Source organism: Aptenodytes forsteri, unplaced genomic scaffold (genome assembly GCF_000699145.1).
Source record: "Aptenodytes forsteri isolate BGI_AS27 unplaced genomic scaffold, ASM69914v1 Scaffold230, whole genome shotgun sequence".
In the NCBI taxonomy this organism is placed as follows: domain Eukaryota; kingdom Metazoa; phylum Chordata; class Aves; order Sphenisciformes; family Spheniscidae; genus Aptenodytes; species Aptenodytes forsteri.
Window position 1 is genome coordinate 407,394 of NW_008795711.1, and position 17,077 is coordinate 424,470.

The 17,077-nt window shown below is 58.9% G+C and overlaps 1 protein-coding gene across 1 annotated transcript; it reads left to right on the plus strand.

The window, feature by feature from the left end:
• Positions 1–229: 229 nt before the first annotated feature.
• IQGAP3 (IQ motif containing GTPase activating protein 3) lies at positions 230–13,951 on the plus strand. The gene is made up of 38 exons (XM_019473167.1): positions 230–309; positions 680–836; positions 1,130–1,207; positions 1,426–1,502; positions 1,683–1,750; positions 2,021–2,134; positions 2,494–2,672; positions 2,984–3,071; positions 3,353–3,516; positions 3,730–3,817; positions 3,983–4,146; positions 4,304–4,464; positions 4,670–4,794; positions 4,980–5,143; positions 5,334–5,424; positions 5,526–5,693; positions 5,811–5,841; positions 5,959–6,070; positions 6,144–6,314; positions 6,631–6,714; positions 6,996–7,067; positions 7,629–7,698; positions 8,101–8,309; positions 8,561–8,713; positions 8,829–8,992; positions 9,156–9,380; positions 9,466–9,606; positions 10,134–10,218; positions 10,515–10,747; positions 10,837–10,969; positions 11,285–11,387; positions 11,546–11,690; positions 11,860–11,947; positions 12,374–12,586; positions 12,711–12,877; positions 13,035–13,136; positions 13,435–13,543; positions 13,838–13,951. The coding sequence occupies exons 1-38, from the start codon at positions 245–247 to the stop codon at positions 13,949–13,951; spliced, it is 4,875 nt and encodes a 1,624-aa protein (XP_019328712.1). The 5' UTR covers positions 230–244.
• Positions 13,952–17,077: the final 3,126 nt, after the last annotated feature.

Consider the following 17,077-nt stretch of genomic DNA (forward strand, 5'->3'; position numbering starts at 1 on the left):
AAACTTTCCTCCAAGTGCCGGACGGGCCCAGCTGGTGTCACTATCGCTGCCACGTCTTGATGTGGTGCCACCCACGCAAGGGCCGTGGGAGGCACAGGCAGGCTGCTGTGTCGAAAACCTGCCTTTCCTTTGCAAAATCTTAATTTGGGTGGGGATGGGTGCTTAAAAAAAGCCCCCCCCTGAACAGCGGGGTTTGATGGCGTGTCCCTGTCACCGCCCAGATGAGCGCCTCACCGCAGATGAGATGGATGAGCAGCGGAGGCAGAACGTCGCCTACCAGTACCTGTGTCACCTGGAGGAAGCCAAGCGGTGGGGCTGGACCTGGGGAGCCCCTCTGCCTCGAGCTCAAATCTGGGGGGGGGAAAAGGAGTGCAAGGCAGGGGGGAGGCTGTGAGGCATAACCCTGCAAAATCCTGCCTGCTCTTGGTGCTTTCTGGCCCTTCAAAGGTGGTTTTTGGCAGGGGTGCACTCAGCCATGCTGTTGCACCCAAACAGAAACACCCGTCTGCTAAACCCTGCAGCAAAGGGGTGGGGGCTGACTTCTCCCTGCCACGGGGAGGATTTATGGGGATGGGGTGTATGGGGGGGTTGTCTCCTTTGGGTGCTGCTTTTCCTGTCTGGAAGGTGTCTGGGTGGGGGTACTGGGGGTCTGCGATGTGCCCCATCTCTGCCCTGCCAGCTGGATGGAGGCCTGCCTGAGCGAGGAGCTGCCACCCTCCACGGAGCTGGAAGAGAGCCTGCGCAATGGGGTTGTCCTGGCCAAGATGGGCCACCGCTTTGCCCCCACCGTGGTCCCTCTGAAGAAGATCTACGACCGTGAGCAAACGCGGTACAAGGTAAGACTGCAGCACTGGGGGGGTGCGTTCCTCGGGACGTACCCCAAAACTTGCCGGGACCTTTCCATCGCTGGTGAATGCGAAGTGAGGAGGGACATACTGATTGCAATTGTTAAGGGACAATTTAATAGAGCAGGGCTGCAGACGGGGTCTCTGAGCTGCGCTGCCCTGGGGGTCACAGGCTTTGCCTCTGTCTTTACCTCATGCCCTGGCTGGGTGGGTTTGGGGGAGAGGGGACCCCCAGGCATGGGAGAAGGTGGAGTTCAGCCTGACCTCGGCTTCCTCTCTTCCAGGCAGCCGGGCTTCACTTTCGGCACACAGATAACATCAACTACTGGCGCGATGCCATGAGCCACCTGGGGCTTCCCTCGGTAACGTCCCCCCTCCGCTCTCCCCGGGCCAAGGGACGTGCTGGCCTTTGCCCTTGTGGCAGCACTGGGGCTGCACGCTGCCGGCTCGGCTCATTCGGGGGAGCACTGGCGTTGCAGGAGGGCTTCGTCTCTGTCCCCCCACCCTTGGACACCATCTCCCCCCCTGTGGACCACCTCGGTGGCATCTCCACCTGAGCTGTCTCTTGTCTTGTTGGCAGATCTTCCACCCGGAGACCACCGACATCTATGACAAGAAGAACATGCCCCGGGTGGTCTACTGCATCCATGCGCTCAGGTGGGTGTCCCTGGTCTGGCCCCGGGGCCAAAACTGTTGTCATGGTTTGTGTTTGTGCTCACAAGCCCTTCGGTGGCATCACCCCCAGGGCTGGGGCGACAGCCTCGGGTGTTGCAGAAGCATCGGGAGGGAGAAGCAAGTGACTGCACGGTCATGGTGTGTGTCTGCTTCATCTTTCAGCTTGTACCTCTTCAAGCTGGGGCTGGCTCCTCAGATCCAGGACTTGTACGGGAAAGTGGACTTCACGGGTACGGTGCCGCATGGGGATACCTGGGCTGGGGGCTGACGATGAGGGTTTGACAACAATGGTCTCAGATCCCTGTGGTGGGAGGGATGTGGAGAATGAAGACCTTGGGCAAGCTTTTCCAAAGTTGCCTTGGTGATGCTTACCCCAGTGTGGGTGTTTTCTGCACCCCTCTGGTTTGGCAGGGGAACGGGGGGCTCTGCTGGCTGCCCCCACTCCAGTGCTGGACCCCGGTGCTGGTACTGAGTGGTGATGCCTCTGTGCTCTGTTCCAGAGGAGGAGATCAACAACATGAAGCGGGAGCTGGAGAAGTACGGCCTGCAGCTGCCTGCCTTCAGCAAGATTGGAGGCATTTTGGCCAACGAGCTGTCGGTGGATGAAGCAGCAGGTAATGGGTGCCCGCGAAGGGAGCGGTGCTGTGTGTCAGCCTGTAGCAGGATCTCGGCTCAGCCAGCAAACTGAGAGATGCTCTGAGAGATGCTCTCCTTCAGACCCATGCATGGCTGCAAGGGCTGGCACAGCCCCTTCCCAGCCGGCAGCACCTGGGGTTTTGCATTAGCTGGGCTTGCTGTAGAGGCACCAAGACTTCTCAGGCACTGGAGCCTGCAGCTTGCTCTTTGAGAAGGGGGGGGGTTCCCACCATCGTGCATGGCACAGCTTGTCCCACTGCCTGCAGGGATATAGCGGATGGTCTGTCGCAGCCCTCCGTGCCCTGTCTCACCTGCCTCCTTCCCGCTTCGCCTCCAGTCCATGCTGCGGTGCTGGCAATCAACGAAGCGGTGGATCGGGGGGTGGCGGCGCAGACAATGGTGGCCCTCTGCAACCCCAGCGCGATGCTTCTCGACCTGCGCGAGGTGCTGGCGGGTGCCTACCAGGAGGTGCTCCACCAGGCGAAGCTGGAGAAGGGCAGCAATGCCAGGAACAGGGTGAGGAGGGCACAAGGGGTCCCGGGGGGACTGGGAGAAGAGCAGTCCCTTGGCTGATGTGCTGGTGGGTGCTTCCAGCTGGAGAGGTCCCTCTCGGTCAGAGGCTGTCCCCATGCTTAGTGGGTGAAACACAGCCTGGGAGCCCTTGTGCTGATCAGAAGATGGGGGGGAAAGTGGTGGGGAAATGATTCCTCTTTGGGGGACCAGGGTTTGGGGTTGGGAAACGAGCCCAGGCATCTGCAGGGGACCCCTGCTGCATGCCGTTGGGGTGTGCTTGGGCGGAAAGCTCAGGGTGGCGAGTCCCTTTCCAGTACCTGCAGGTGATCCCTGAGGCAGAGGACATCTACGACCGGTGTCTGACCCAGGCTGAAATCCAAGGGAATGTCAACAAAGTGAATGGTGAGCAAAGCTGTGGCTTCCCTCCTGGGGGTTCTCCAGAGCTTATCGGTGGGACCCCAGGCCGCAGGGGACAGCCCGCCCAGGGTGGTGGGCATAGCAGGAAGGAGCTGTCTGCTCACGCCAGCTTCAGACCCGGCGGGGAGCAGAGCTGGGTGTGCATTTCCAAGAAGAAATTAAAATCATCGGTATGCAGGCTTCAACTGTAGCTCCCTTTTCTCCCTGGAGCTGTGGGATGATTTACCTACTCACCTTCTCTGGGTGTAAACTGGCCTCTTTCCTAGTGCACGGAGCTCTGGAGGAGGTGGACGATGCCCTGGAGAGACAGGACGCGCCGGCGCTGTACCGTGCACTGCAGGACCCCGTCCTGGCCTTGCGCTGCCTCCAGCGGGACAACCTCGACCGCTACTTGGAGCAGCTCAGCATGGACCGGGAGCAGAAGGCGCTGGTAGGGGCTGGCGGGGAGCCTGCAGGCGCGGGGTACCTGTGCTGGGGTGGCACCTCAGGACTGCAGTGGTCCCCAGGAGGAGGGGGGTCCCCCCTGGGCAGGAGGTAGCTCTGCAGATCAGCAGCTTTCTGCAAGGGGTCTGAGCGTGGCTGCTCCATCAGCACAAGCAGGATCTGGTGTGAGACCAGAAACCCCACTTTCTGCCTGCTGCAGGAGCTGGGCTACATGGACCTGCTGGAGCACGAGGAGGTGGAGGCAGGGATCCTTGTGGCGAACAAGAAGGGCGAGGAGGAGCGAGCCAGTGAGTGGCTGGGGTGGACACGGTGCTTGCGGCAGGTTTTGCTGCCCGGTGCATCCCCTGGAGCTGGTGGGCCTGCCAGCCGCCTGGCCAAGTGCCCCAGGGGAGATGGGGCACGGCTGCCTCCTGCAACCCACCCGTGCCAGCCCGGCGTGGTCTCTCCCTCAGTGCTGCAGGCCATCAGCCGGATCAACGCTGCCATCCGTCGAGGGATGCCGGCTGAAACATTGGAAGCGGTGATGGACCCTGCAGCGCAGTTGCCCAATGTGTACCCGCTCGCTGCCCCCCTGTACCAGCGCCAGCTGGCCCTGCTGCAGCGCCAGCACCCGCAGGTGAGAGCTCCCCCAGGGACGGGCTCTGGGTCCCGTCGGCGGTGGGGGGATCGGTGCCTCTGCTAGGATGGGGGGGTGATTCCCCCACACCTGGGGGTGCTGCTGGGGCTGGAGGATGGGGTTATGGGGGGTCAGTGTCTCTGCCTGCCCCATGCAGGGTGAGCTGGTGCAGGAGGAGCTGTTCGTGGCTGTGGAGATGCTTTCAGCCGTGGCGCTGGTTAACCGAGCATTGGATGCCAGGGACCCTGATGGGCTCTGGAGCAGCCTGGTCAGCTCTGCCCTGGGCCTCTCGGGTGTTGAGGATGCAAATGCGCAGCGGTAAGGAGACGGTCTCTGTGTTTGGGGTCGGTGGTGTGGAGCAATCCCTTGGGAGGGGACGATCAGGGGGCCTGGGCTTTGTGTGGGCTTGTTTCGCCAGCCTCCCTGCCCTGTGCCTTACCTTTTCCCCTTTGAAAAGCTGGCTCTGGCAGGTGCTGTTCCTGCTTAAAATACACCGAGCCATTGCCCTGTGTCTCTCCTGCAGGTATTTTGAGGACTTACTGCAGCTGAAAGGCCAAGCTAGGGAAGCAGGAGCTGAGTTCCTGAGCTGGAATGACATTCAGGACAGTGTGAACAACACCAATTCATCAGTGCAAGATGAAAATGACCGTGAGTCCTGCCCATGTGGGGTTTGGTCGAGCAGGGGGTTCTGCAAACTTTCCAGGAGGGAGGTTGCACTGGGAGCCCAGCTCTAACGAGGCACTAGAGAGCCTCGCACTGCCCTGGGCTGCGACTCCATTGGGTGCCTGGAGCACTGGGGGAGCTGAACCGCCTGTCCCTTCCCTCCCATGCAGGAGTTCTTGCTGTCCGGCTGATCAACGAGGCGCTGGTACAGGCGGACCCCGAGAAGACGCTGGCGGCATTGCTGCTGCCGGCGGCTGCCCTGCCTGATGTTGCCCTCCCGACTGCTCGGCGCTACCACGACGTCCTGGCCCGGGCGCGAAGGCTGAAAGCCCAGGTTGGGTGGCATTCCCCCTGTCCGCGTGGTACCCCCCCCTTGGCAGCATGGCATCCCCCCTAGCAGCGTGGCACCCTGCAAAGCAGAAGGTGCTCGAGGGGTGATGTAGTGCAAGACCAGCACGGCTGAAGCTCTCAGGGGGCTGTGCAGCTCACCAGACCGCATCTTCCCTCCCGTCTCCCCCTCGCAGGCCACAGAGGACGATGGAGCTGTGCTTTGGTGGGAAGAGATCCAGGAAGGGGTCTGCAGGGCCAACCAGGACACGGTGGCAGCTAGGAGGAGTGAGTGCTCTGCCCGGCGTGGGTGCTGGCCCCATCGGCCAGGGTGCTGCTGCGGGGGTGAGGTGAGAAGGGGCTCACGTGAGCCCCCTTTGCTCCCGCAGTGGCTCTGGGCACTGCTGCCATCAACCAGGCCATCAAGGAGGGGAAGGCGGCGCAGACCCTGCGGGTCCTGCGTAACCCTGACGTGGCCCTGTGCGGTGTGGTGAGTGCCTGTGCCGCGGCGTACCAGCAGCAGCTTGCGGCTCTGATGGCCACCAAAAGACAAGCGGGTAAAAGCTTGGGGACTGCAAAAACTTCCCCCCCCTAGGAGCCTGGGGTGCACCCCTGCCCGAGCCATTCGGGCAAAGCAGCATCTCCCAGCAGCACCTCTCTGCCTCGGTATGCAGGGAGCGCGAAGCCATGCTGGATCCAGCACAGGCTGGCGGATGGTGCCGAGTACTACCTGAGCCTGCAGACCTTCGAGGGCAGCTGGCAGCGCCCCCGCGACGGTGGCCTCAACACCACGCACCTGAGCCGGGAGGAGGGATCCAGCAGGCTGGCGGATGGTGCCGAGTACTACCTGAGCCTGCAGACCTTCGAGGGCAGCTGGCAGCGCCCCCGCGACGGTGGCCTCAACACCACGCACCTGAGCCGGGAGGAGATCCAGGTACGGGGAGGATGGGGCTTGGTGGGTGCTGACGGCGTCGCTGGGGCTGAGCTGGTGCATCGTGTCCCCGCAGTCGGTTGTCACCCGAGTGACCGCGATGCACGACCGGGAGTGCCTGTGGGCATCCAACCTCACCTTTGTGGTGAGGCTGCAGGCTCGGCTGCGGGGCTTCCTTGTCCGCCGGGAGTTCGCAGCACAGTGGCACATCCTGCGGGAGCAGCGGCCGGCTGCCGTCAGGATCCAGGTGACGTAGCCAGAATCTGTCCCTTCTCTGTGCGGGGGGGATGCAAATCATGGGCGGCTGCTTGCAGCATCCTCTGGCGGGTCTGGGGAGCACCGGTGCTTGCTGCTCTGTACGTTTAATAGCCAGGACTCACCCAAGGTACTGCAGAGGGTGGTACAGGGCTTGTTTTTCTCACAGCAGCCATTCTGGGTGCTGGCTGCTTCTGTTTTCCCATGCTGCGTTGTCCTCTCTTCTTGTGTGCTCTCTGAAAAACCAACCGGACGTCGCAGCGACCTTGTGCAGGTCATGGTAGCTGGTTGTCTTTTCTCATGCCCAGGCTTGTTGGAGAGGGTACAAGCAGCGCAGAGCTTACCTGGAGAGGCTGCGCTACCTGCAAGCCAACACAGACGCTGCAATAAAGGTTTGGAAGACTCTTCCTTCACCCTTTGCTCCCACACTGGGCATCGCCGTCTGCTTGCTTGGCAATGAGCGTGGCATTTCCCCCCTGCCCAGTAAAGAGGCAGCCGGGGGGAATATGGCAGCTGGACCAGGGCACGGCTGGGCAGCGTATGAGGGCGTGGGGGGAGCTCGGGCTGGGGTAGAATGTCCTGCAAAAATCTCCATGGTTTTCCCCTCTTTCCACCCACTTGCTTTGGCCAAGTGAGTCCTTCCAGTATCCAACTGCTTGAACATCTCTCCCAGATCCAGGCAGGCGTGAGGATGTGGCAGGCTCGGAGAAAGTACCAGGAGAGGCTGCGCTACTTCAGACAGAACGTGAGTGATGGGATGGGAAGTAAAACAGCTCCTGGGAGTGTGTCACTGTCTGTGGGGGTTGAGGGGGACGATCCTGAGCATGTGGTTGGACCTCTGCCCCTGAGTGCTTTGTGGCGCAGCTGGAGGGCGAAATTGGTGCATCCTTGCACGGGGACAGATGGGAAGGAAAAGGTGCCTGGTGGGTCTGGAAGCCAAACTATCAGGCTGTAAAGTGTGAGGAGAGAAAAACTACTCCAGTTCCATCAAAAACCCATAAGGACTTCAAGATGCCCATTAGAGGGAAAGGAAATTTGGGGGGAGAGGGGCGTGCTGTCTGTGGGAAGCGAAGCTGCGCCTCTGGAGTTGCTGCAGCATGTGAAATACAGCAAGCGGAGGGGAAACAACCACTAAGGAGGGTGAAATCCTGAAATCCCTCCTGGGTGGTGGAGACCCTCATCCCGGGCATCGGCAGATTCCCAGTGGTGGGAGCAGGCAGCTGCGTGCCTGTCCAGCTCTCCACTCCCTGCATGTTTCAGGGATGCTGTAGGGAAACATCCCCCACTCCCTTGTTTGTCTTGGCAGATCAAATCTGTAATTAAAATCCAGGCTTTCGTGCGAGCTAACAAGGCCCGTGGGGATTACAGGATGCTGGGTAAGTGCCTGCTCGTCTCTGCTCTGAAGTGGCTATAATTAATTGGGAAGGCGACTCTGCCTCCTCCCTTGTTCGCCCTGCGCAGTGGAGAGGTGGTGGGAGGCTGGCCACCAGTGTCCCCACGGCAGGCACGAGAGTGGCAGAGGCTTGGTGGTCCCTTGGCATCAGCTAGAGCAGCCCTGGGGCTGCTCTTGCTACCCCTCTGTTCCCAAAGGCTTCCCGGGGAAGGTGTTGCAGAGCGTGGCACCATCTTGTCCTGTGTCCTGGTGTTGCAAGAAGGCGCTTTTTTGGGGAGGAGGATGGGGTGTCGTGGTGAGATGCTGGAGGTCTGAGGGTCCACAGTGGGAGCAGCTGCTCAGTCTTCCCTGTGGGCGTTCATGGCGGTGCCGTGCCTTGCTGCAGTCCATGCCAGGAGCCCACCACTGGGCATCGTCCGGCGCTTCATCCACTTGCTGGAGCAGAGCCAGCATGACTTCTGGGAGGAGTCGGAGGTGCTGCGGCTGCAGGAGGAGGTGGTGAAGAGGATCCGTGCCAGCCGGCAACTGGAGAGTGACCTGGACCTCATGGATATCAAGATCGGGCTGCTGGTCAAGAACAGGATCACGCTGCAGGTGGGGAGCACGGTGGCAGGGGGAGGCCCTCGGCCACCTCATGCAGCTCTGTCGTGGTGCCCAAGCCAGTGCAGAGCTGGTCCTCCCCTCCTTGGCATCACAGCTTGAACTTCACTCCACTTTGCTTTTAAAGTGGTTGAAGGGGTTGAGGAGCATTGAGGTGCCTCTGACTCGCTTTCCCCAGAAGCTGGGCTGAATGCCAGAGCTTGCTGGCAGTCACCAGTTCTCTCTCCTTGCCCACGTGGCTCCAGGAGGTGGTCTCCCACTGCAAGAAGCTGACCAAGAAGAACAAGGAGCAGCTCTCAGAGATGATGTCCATAGACAAGCAGAAGGGGCTCAAGTCGCTCAGCAGGGAGAAGCGGCAGAAGCTGGAGGCCTACCAGCATCTCTTCTACCTACTGCAGGTGGGGCCGGTGGGGCTCTGCTGTGTCCACCACAGCTGGGGGAGCAGTGTGGGGACCCTGGCCCCCCGCCACCCCATGACACTTGGGGTTAGCTTGGTGTTCCTCATCCCTGCAGACACAGCCTGTGTACTTGGCCAGGCTGATCTTCCAGATGCCCCAGAACAAGTCCACCAAGTTCATGGAGTCGGTGATCTTTACACTTTACAACTACGCATCCAACCCACGGGAGGCTTATCTGCTGCTCCAGCTCTTCAAAGCAGCACTGCAGGAGGAGATCAGGTGGGTGGCTGTGGGTGCCCTGGTTTGGGGACAAATCCGGGAAAAGGCTGAACCAGGGCATCAGCTTGGATGCAGTTATCTCCTCTGGCTGCTGCCTCCTGCATTGGAGAACAAACACGCTAGTCCATCCCCTTCATCTCATCCATCCCATCTCTCTCCCCAGGTCCAAGGTGGACCACGTCCATGACATCTTGACGGGGAACGCCACGGTGATCCGGCTGGTGGTCAGCTTCTACCGCAATGCCCGTGGGCAGAACGCCCTGCGGCAGATCCTGGGTGGCCCAGTGCAGGAGGTCCTGCAGGACAAGACCCTCAGCATCCGCACTAACCCTGTAGACATCTACAAGGCGTGGATCAACCAGACTGAGTCGCAGAGCGGGCAGAAAAGGTCAGGCCCTGGGCAAGGAGGCTTAGCCCAATTACAGGGTGATGGGCATTGGGATGGTGATGGGGACCTTGACTTCCATCTGCAGCAAGCTCCCGTACGAGGTCAGCCCTGAGCAGGCTCTCAGCCACCCCGAGGTCCAAAGGCGGCTGGATATTTCTATCCGCAACCTCCTCGCCATGACGGACAAGTTCGTTTCTGCCATCACCTCTTCTGTAGACAAGATCCCGTATGTATCTCAGTGGTTTGTATGCACACCCCTGCAGCGCTGTCGGCTTGAAGCCGACAGCTTGTCGGCTTCAGCAAGGCCTTAGAAAGGGAGGTTGGGTGATGGGGGGGCTTCCCGGCCCCTTAGCTGCTGCAGGACTGAGTTACTGCACTGTCAACAAAGGGAAATCCAAATATCAGTGGGCACTGCTGCTTCTGCTCCTCCAGCAACGCCCCGGTGGGCTGGTTCTTCTTGCCACTCCATTTCTGAGTGCTTTACAACTGGTGTTGAAGTGTCTGCAAGGAAGAAGCTGAGCTTTGTGATAATCTCGGAGGATGAAGGCTTCCTCCAGGGATGTCTGGGCTTGCAGCAGGGTAGGGGAGGAAGCTGAGGGATGCTGCAGCCGCCAGGCCCTCCTATGGGCTCCTCCATCGCCCCAAGGCTGGGGGCTTGCTGCTTCCTGGGTGATGAGTAGTAGGGATGAGGCAGGGTGGCCGAGCCTGGTGCTGCCCTGCATGCTGACAGACCTCTCCCTGCCCTCTCCTCAGCTATGGGATGCGCTACGTGGCCAGAATCCTGAGGACATCCTTGGCTGAGAAATTCCCCAAGGCCTCAGAGGAGGAGATCGACAAGGTACCCCAGGGCTGGGGGTGGTCTGTGTGGCTTGGTGGGGTTCAACTGTGTGCATGTGAAGGGCCAGTATCCCTCCACAGAAGGTCAAGTCCTCTTGACTTAAAAACGCCCTCAAGTCAACGTTTTCCTTGAGCCACTGAGGAGATGCCAACGGTGGGCTCTTCTCTGTGCTGCTGTCCCCTGTGGGAGGGTCCCACCGGGCAGTGCAAGGATGAAACAGCCTTCCCTGCTGAGCTACCACCTCCTTGGGCACCAGCCTCTGTGCTCCCCAACACCCAGCCTGTCTGGTGCCCTAGATTGTGGGGAACCTCCTCTACTACCGCTTCATGAACCCGGCAGTGGTGGCCCCTGACGGCTTTGACATCGTGGACATCTCGGCCGGGGTGACCCTGCATCCTGACCACCGCCGCAACCTGGGCTCCATCGCCAAAGTGCTGCAGCATGCGGCTGCCCGCAAGGCCTTCGACGGGGAGAACGTGCATCTCTGTGGGGTGAACCAGTACCTGGAGGACACCCACAACAAGTTCAGGTGGGCACCAGGATGGCATCAGGGTGGGAGGGTGGCTACCAGTTGGTGGCAGGGGTTTTGGGGCTGACTGAAGAGGTCCTTCTCTGCAGGAGGTTCATCTCTGCTGCCTGCTGTGTCCCTGAGCCAGAAGAGAGGTTTAACGTGGACGAGTACTCAGAGATGGTGGCGATGGCCAAACCGGTCATCTATATCACAGTGGGGGAGCTCATCAACACGCACAAGGTAAGGGCATAAAACTCATCCGCAAAGAAGCAGGCTTCATTTCTTCTGCTCCCACCTCCTGGGCTTTCTGCTGCATTTCGTCACTCTCCTCTGTATCCTAACCACCAGCACAGCTCCTCCTGGCCTTTTCTTCCTTTTTAACCAAGCAAATAATCCAGATTCTGTAGGTTCTCCGCTGCTTGTCCTTCCCTGAACCTCATAACTTTGCAGTCCCCTCTCGGGTACAAAGGGCATTGCATCGTTCCCAACCGGCCTTTGCTCCCTGTTTCTTTGCATGCCCCTTTGTCACTGACTCTCCTCCCTTGCACCATCCAGCTCCTGCTAGAGCACCAGAACTCCATCGCGCCACACCACGGAGACCCCCTGCACGAGCTTCTGGAAGATCTTGATGAGCTTCCTACGGTCCAGTCCCTTGTTGGTAGGTAGAGCTTTGGGGCCCACCACCCACCCTGGCAGGAGGAGGATAGAGATGGGGATGCTTTTCTTGCATGAAGCTCTAGCTGGATTGCTTTGGGCATGGAGAATCCAGCCCTCCTGAGCCCCACGTGGCTACTTGGGCTCTCTCTGCCCTCACAGGGGAGAGTGTTCCCAGCCCGGCGGACAGCAGTGCTGAGCAGGTGCTCTCCCAGCTCAGCAAAATGGAGATCTCCCTCACCCTCACTGGCAAGCTGGTGCCGGCAGCCAGCAGCGAGGAGAGCGACACGAGGAGCTTGCTGCTGAGGTGAGGATGGGCTCCGCGGGCTTCGGGGGAGCTTGCTGGGGGTTGGGATGCCAGCTGGGATGCTCGAGGGGGGCAAGAAAGCCTTGGAATGCAACGAAATAACATGCTGCTCTGGTGGAGGAGGGTGATGGTCCGGAGCAGATGCCTGACCCCTCCCTCTGGTCCCTAGCACCAAGCAGATGCTGGTGGATGTGATCCAGTCCCAGCCAGGAGATTCCCTCCCGGAGATCCTGTGGACGCTGGCCTCAGAGCACGAGGTGGGATGCGCGAGGCTGCTGCTGGGGATGAGCTAAAAAACTTCTTGGGGAAACGGCAAACAAATCCTCAGCAAAAAAAGCTGCCCTGCTCCTCTAGAAGGTTTGGCCACTGCTCTTATGCTCCAGCAGTGGCTGGGCTCCATTTTTCAGAGAAAGCACGTGTTTTGGGCCAGGAGAGACTATCAAAGCGTGTGTGTGTGAGGTGGGGTTTGATTGCTCCATCTCCTCATGTCCCATTCCCGCTGTGCACCAGGCTCACTCCCTTCTCGTCCCTCTCCCTCTACCATCTCATGCGCAGGCGAGCGCTGCGGGACGCCCAGACCCCAGACCCGTGTGTGTGTGTGTGTGTGAGGTGGGGTTTGATTGCTCCATCTCCTCATGTCCCATTCCCGCTGTGCACCAGGCTCACTCCCTTCTCGTCCCTAGGAAGCCTCCCACGACCATCTCATGCGCAGGCGAGCGCTGCGGGACGCCCAGACCCCTGCCAAGCTGAAACGCAACCGCTCCCTGGCTGCCAACAGCCAGCTGTCCATGGAGGAGAAGAAGCGCAAGATCATCCGCAACCTGCGGCGCTTGGAGAGCCTGGGGCTCGTGGACTCTGCCCATCAGTACCAGGAACTCATCGACGAGCTGGCCAAGGTGTGCTGGGGGACACTGAGTCGGGAGGTCACCTCTCTAAACCCGCTTGAGATCCCGCTCTGGTGCTTTGATAAAGCTCAGAACAAGTTATATCGGCTTTCTTGTACGGCTTCGTTTCCTCCAGGACATCCGCAACCAGAGACGTTACCGGCAGCACCGCAAAGGGGAGCTCCTGAAGCTGAGACAGACCCTGCAGGGCCTCAACGCCAAGACCTTGTTTTATGAGGAGCAAATTGATTATTACAACCAGTACATCAAGACCTGCCTTGACAACCTGGCAGCCAGCAACAAGTACGTTTCCTTACAAAAACCTAATAATTAAAAAAAAAAAAAGGGCAATTAAAAAAATAAATTTATTTTTTCTATAAAATCTATCTGGCTGTTGGGGTTCCGAGGGGTCGTGTGTGGCTGGAGACCAGCTCTGAGCATGTGGTCCATTCTCTTCAAGGGTCAGCGGGAAAACCAAGAAGCTGCAGTCGCTGCACTACACGGCGGCCCGGCTGTTTGAGAAGGGGGTGCTGCTGGAGATCGAGGACTTGCCACTCAGCCAGTACGTAGCCCCTGGTCCGTGGGATGAGCTATTGCAGCACAAAGCTTGGGCAGGTAGAGGAAAATAGCCCGGGAGGAGGGTGCACGTGGGCCCACCATCGTCCCCCCAAGGATGGTGTGAGTTGTTTCGGGTATTACCAGGAGAACATGGGAAAGCTGGGATTTGGAAGGGGGGGGGATTGGGCTGTGGGTCTGGCCTTGTGTGTGCCCGAGGGGGTTGCGCTGGGTGGGTGACCCGCTCCTTGATTGCGTTAAAGCCATGAAGCTCCTTTTGGTAGCGAGCGGCTCCTTCCCTTCAGGTTCAGGAATGTGATTTTCGACATCATCCCCTGCGAGGAATCGGGCAGGTTCCAGGTGAAAGCCAAATTCATGGGGATCGACATGGAGCGGTTCCAGCTGCATTACCAGGTGGGGAGCCTGTCCTGGGGCTGCCGGTGCCCCAGCGGGGCCGGGGCAGCCTGGGAGTGCAGGGGCTGGATGGTGCCCCCACAACCTGGCTGGTTTTGAGGGGAAATCGGAGCCCCTGGGGAGCCCTGCCTGAGCTGGGGACAGCCTCGCTGCGCACCTCCCGATGCAAACCCAGCTCCGTGCTGGCTCCCCTCTCCCCTGGGGGATGCTGCAGCTGGGTGCCGAGGGTGGGACAGCCCCCTCCCCTGGCTGGACACATGGGGCTGGCGGTAGTGATGGTCACCTCTCCCACAGGACCTGCTGCAGCTGCAATACGAGGGCGTAGCTGTCATGAAGATGTTTGATAAGGCCAAGGTCAATGTCAACCTGCTCATTTTCCTCCTCAACAAGAAATTCTTCAAGAAGTAACAGGAGTGGGTGGGGAGGGCTGCGGGGGGTGGGGGGTGATGCAAACCTGCCAAAGAGAAACCTTGGGGGCAGTGGTCCTGGGCAGCATGTCCCCGTGGCGGGGAAAGCTGCTGCTTGCAATGAAGCTTTCCTGCCCAGATGCAGCGTGCTTGAGCATCCGCAGCCAACGGCGCCTGGCTGGGGAGAGCGGGGGGTCTCAGAGCTCAGTCCCAGCCCTGGGCAACCCAAAATCGGTGTTGGCTGGAGGCTGGCTGGGAGCCCCCCCCGCCCCTGCGGCTTGCACGGGCGTGAGCTGGTACCCGACCCTCACCGCAGGAAGGATGCGGCTGCCGCAGCTTTTGCGGCACACGTAGCTTTTAAAATCTAGTTTTTTGTGGGTATTTTGGCTGTTTAGTTCCTGTGTTGCTAACAGCCAGCTGCTCAAGGACACTGGATTTCTGGACACTACGCATGTTTTTAGTGATGAAATAAAGGTATTTTAATATATTTTTTTTCTTCCTCCCACCTAAAGGTGGGGAAATGTCAGAATTAGACTTTATATGGGGGTAGGGAGAGGGAGAATATAGAAGCAATAACTGCTTGTGAAGACACCCATGGGCTGTTCTCTAGTAAATCAAGGTGCAATAGGAGAATTTTGGGTTTTAAAAATGAATTTCACTGCCTGCTCTCCAGCCAGGCTGGGGGCAGAAATAGAGGAGGGTGGCCCAGAGCCACTGCTGTTCTGGGCATGCCTTGGGGAACCAGAGCAGGGACCTCTCCTCTCCTCTGGACCATGTTGATGCCTGGCAGCTGGTGTGGAGGCAACCCCAAGCCCCTGTCTCAGCCAGGATGGTGGCTGCTCTGTCCCCTGTTGATTTGCTGTATTGCTTAATTAGTTTTAAAGTGTGGCATAGTGACCAGGTTTGGCTATGGCTGCTTTTAAAACACTTTCTCCTCTGTGTAAGCTCCTTCCCCAGCCCCTTCCACATGATGGGGAAAGGAGCTGGTAATGGTCCCAAGCCTCTTCCCAGCCCCGTCTCCTTCAGGCACAGGAGCAGCAGGTCTCAAACCTGCTCCGCAAAGGAGCTTTTGGGAGGGACCTGGATGGGAATCTCCACCGCTGCTTTGGTAACTGCCTTAGCACCTTGAGGCAGCTCGACGGTACCCTGATATATTGGCAGCTAGGGTGTCTGTCTGTCTTGTCTTTGGAAAGTGATGTTTGTTTGTGAGGTTTTTTTATGTCTTTTTTTTTTTTTCTTTCCCTTCTGTCATATAAAAGCTGCAAATAACGCTTACCCCTCCACTGACTGTGTGCTGCATCCCCGCTGTGCTGCCCTTGCTCATTGACTCTAAATAAACATGTATAAGAAAAGACAGAATTGCTCTGGATGATCGTTTCTCCTCAAACCAGCTCTGTGGTTCTCACCTGCCCCTCCTTTCACTTACTGGGTGCTTTCAGGCTTTTGGCATTTCCTACGGCACCCCGTCCCCGAAGCAAGGTGCCCCCTCGGCTTACGGCAATGGGAATCATTGCCATGTTAGCCAGGAACCGGCTCCCTTGAAGCAACGCTGAGTCAGATGCTGAGGCATTGACTCAGCTCTTGCACGAGGAATTTAGGCCACTTTCAGATACACTTAATTCTTAAATAAATACTATGATTACATCTCATAAAGGCTATGATTATATCTCTAAAGGAATGAATCGGGATCAAGCTGCAGCGCTCTTCCAGTTTTAAAATAGGACTGGGCTGCGGTTAACCTGTTGGGTGCTGCACCGTCAGCAGGGACACGATCCCTGGGAGCTGCTGGTGCATGTTGCCCACTACCACATTTATTTTTTTTCTTCTGGTTACCCTATTTTTGTTAACCTTCCTTTGGTAACCTGTCCTTCCATATTTTCTTCCTTGCCTTCAGGGGAAGAACCGGTGCTTCTCTGGCTGTGGCTTGGTGTGAATTGTTTGCCACCAGCCACCTCCTACAGCAGCCGTTGGCTTTGCAGGAACAGCATTTGTGACACCCTGAAACCATTTATTCATGATGTTTTGGGGACGGAGGGGAAGCCTGATGTAAAAGGCTCTGCATAATGATAATAATCCCCAGCTCTTCGTTAAGCACATGCCTTACATCAGTCTCAGCACAGGCTGGAGGGGACTCAGTTTTGCTGTGGAAAGGTGATTTTTTTGGCTCCTGGAAAGCTGTGCTGGCTCTTGTCTCCTGCCCACGCGTTTTGAAGAGGAGGTTGGAGGGGGAAATTGAGCCCTGGAAATGCCGAAGGAGGCCTGTCGGCTCGCTCGGGCTGAGCGATTTCCCAAGGCAGCTCCACTAGATGTCATTGCAAGCTGGGGGAAAGCAGCGTGGCTGTGGCTGGTGGGAGCCCAGGCACCGGCCGTGGATGCTGTGTGGTGCCGTGTACTGTGGGTGCTCCGGGCACGCTGTAGCATCGTGGGTACCAGCAGCCTCCCGCTGTGGGGTCCTGGATGTGACCGTGCTGCAAACACACATGGTGTAGCCCTGGCTGGAGGGATGGATCGGTTGCACCGATCCCAGGGCTGTGCAGTCCAAATCTGGGACATCGTTAGTGAGACCGAGGCACATGAGTGAAGGGGACTTGTCCTTGCACTCACGGCCCCTGACCTCTCCTCTGCCCTGTGGGCTTTCCCTAGGGCACTGGGCTTGCTGGGGGATGCGTGGTGCTCGCCCAGGCTGGGACAGCCAACTCAAAAGGGGACAGGGAGGAAAGTCAGGTGCTGCCCCAACTTGTTGCTAAAACCATCCTGAAAGGTGTTATTTGGGGACGGGGAGAAAGGGAGAGATTTGGGCTCCCCCTGAGGCTCATATTTCACCTGGTCCAGCTCCAGCGGGTCCCATGCAGCGCCTTGCACCCATGCATCACCCAGCGCCTGGGGACCACGTGCACTCCCTGCATGGCTGCATGCATCGTGCTTGCACTTGCACCCAGCTGCGATCCGGTGTCCCCTGGCTCTGCAGAGGAGCTGGCGGCTGTGCCATGCTGTGCCGGAGGATGCTGGCGAGGGCGCCACGTCCCCAGTTGCCACGCAGCCCCGTAGCAACACCGCCCTGCTCCCTCTCCCTTGTTACTTACTGCCACAGTTGCCTCCGGGAGCATAAATGAGCTGCCAGATAGGA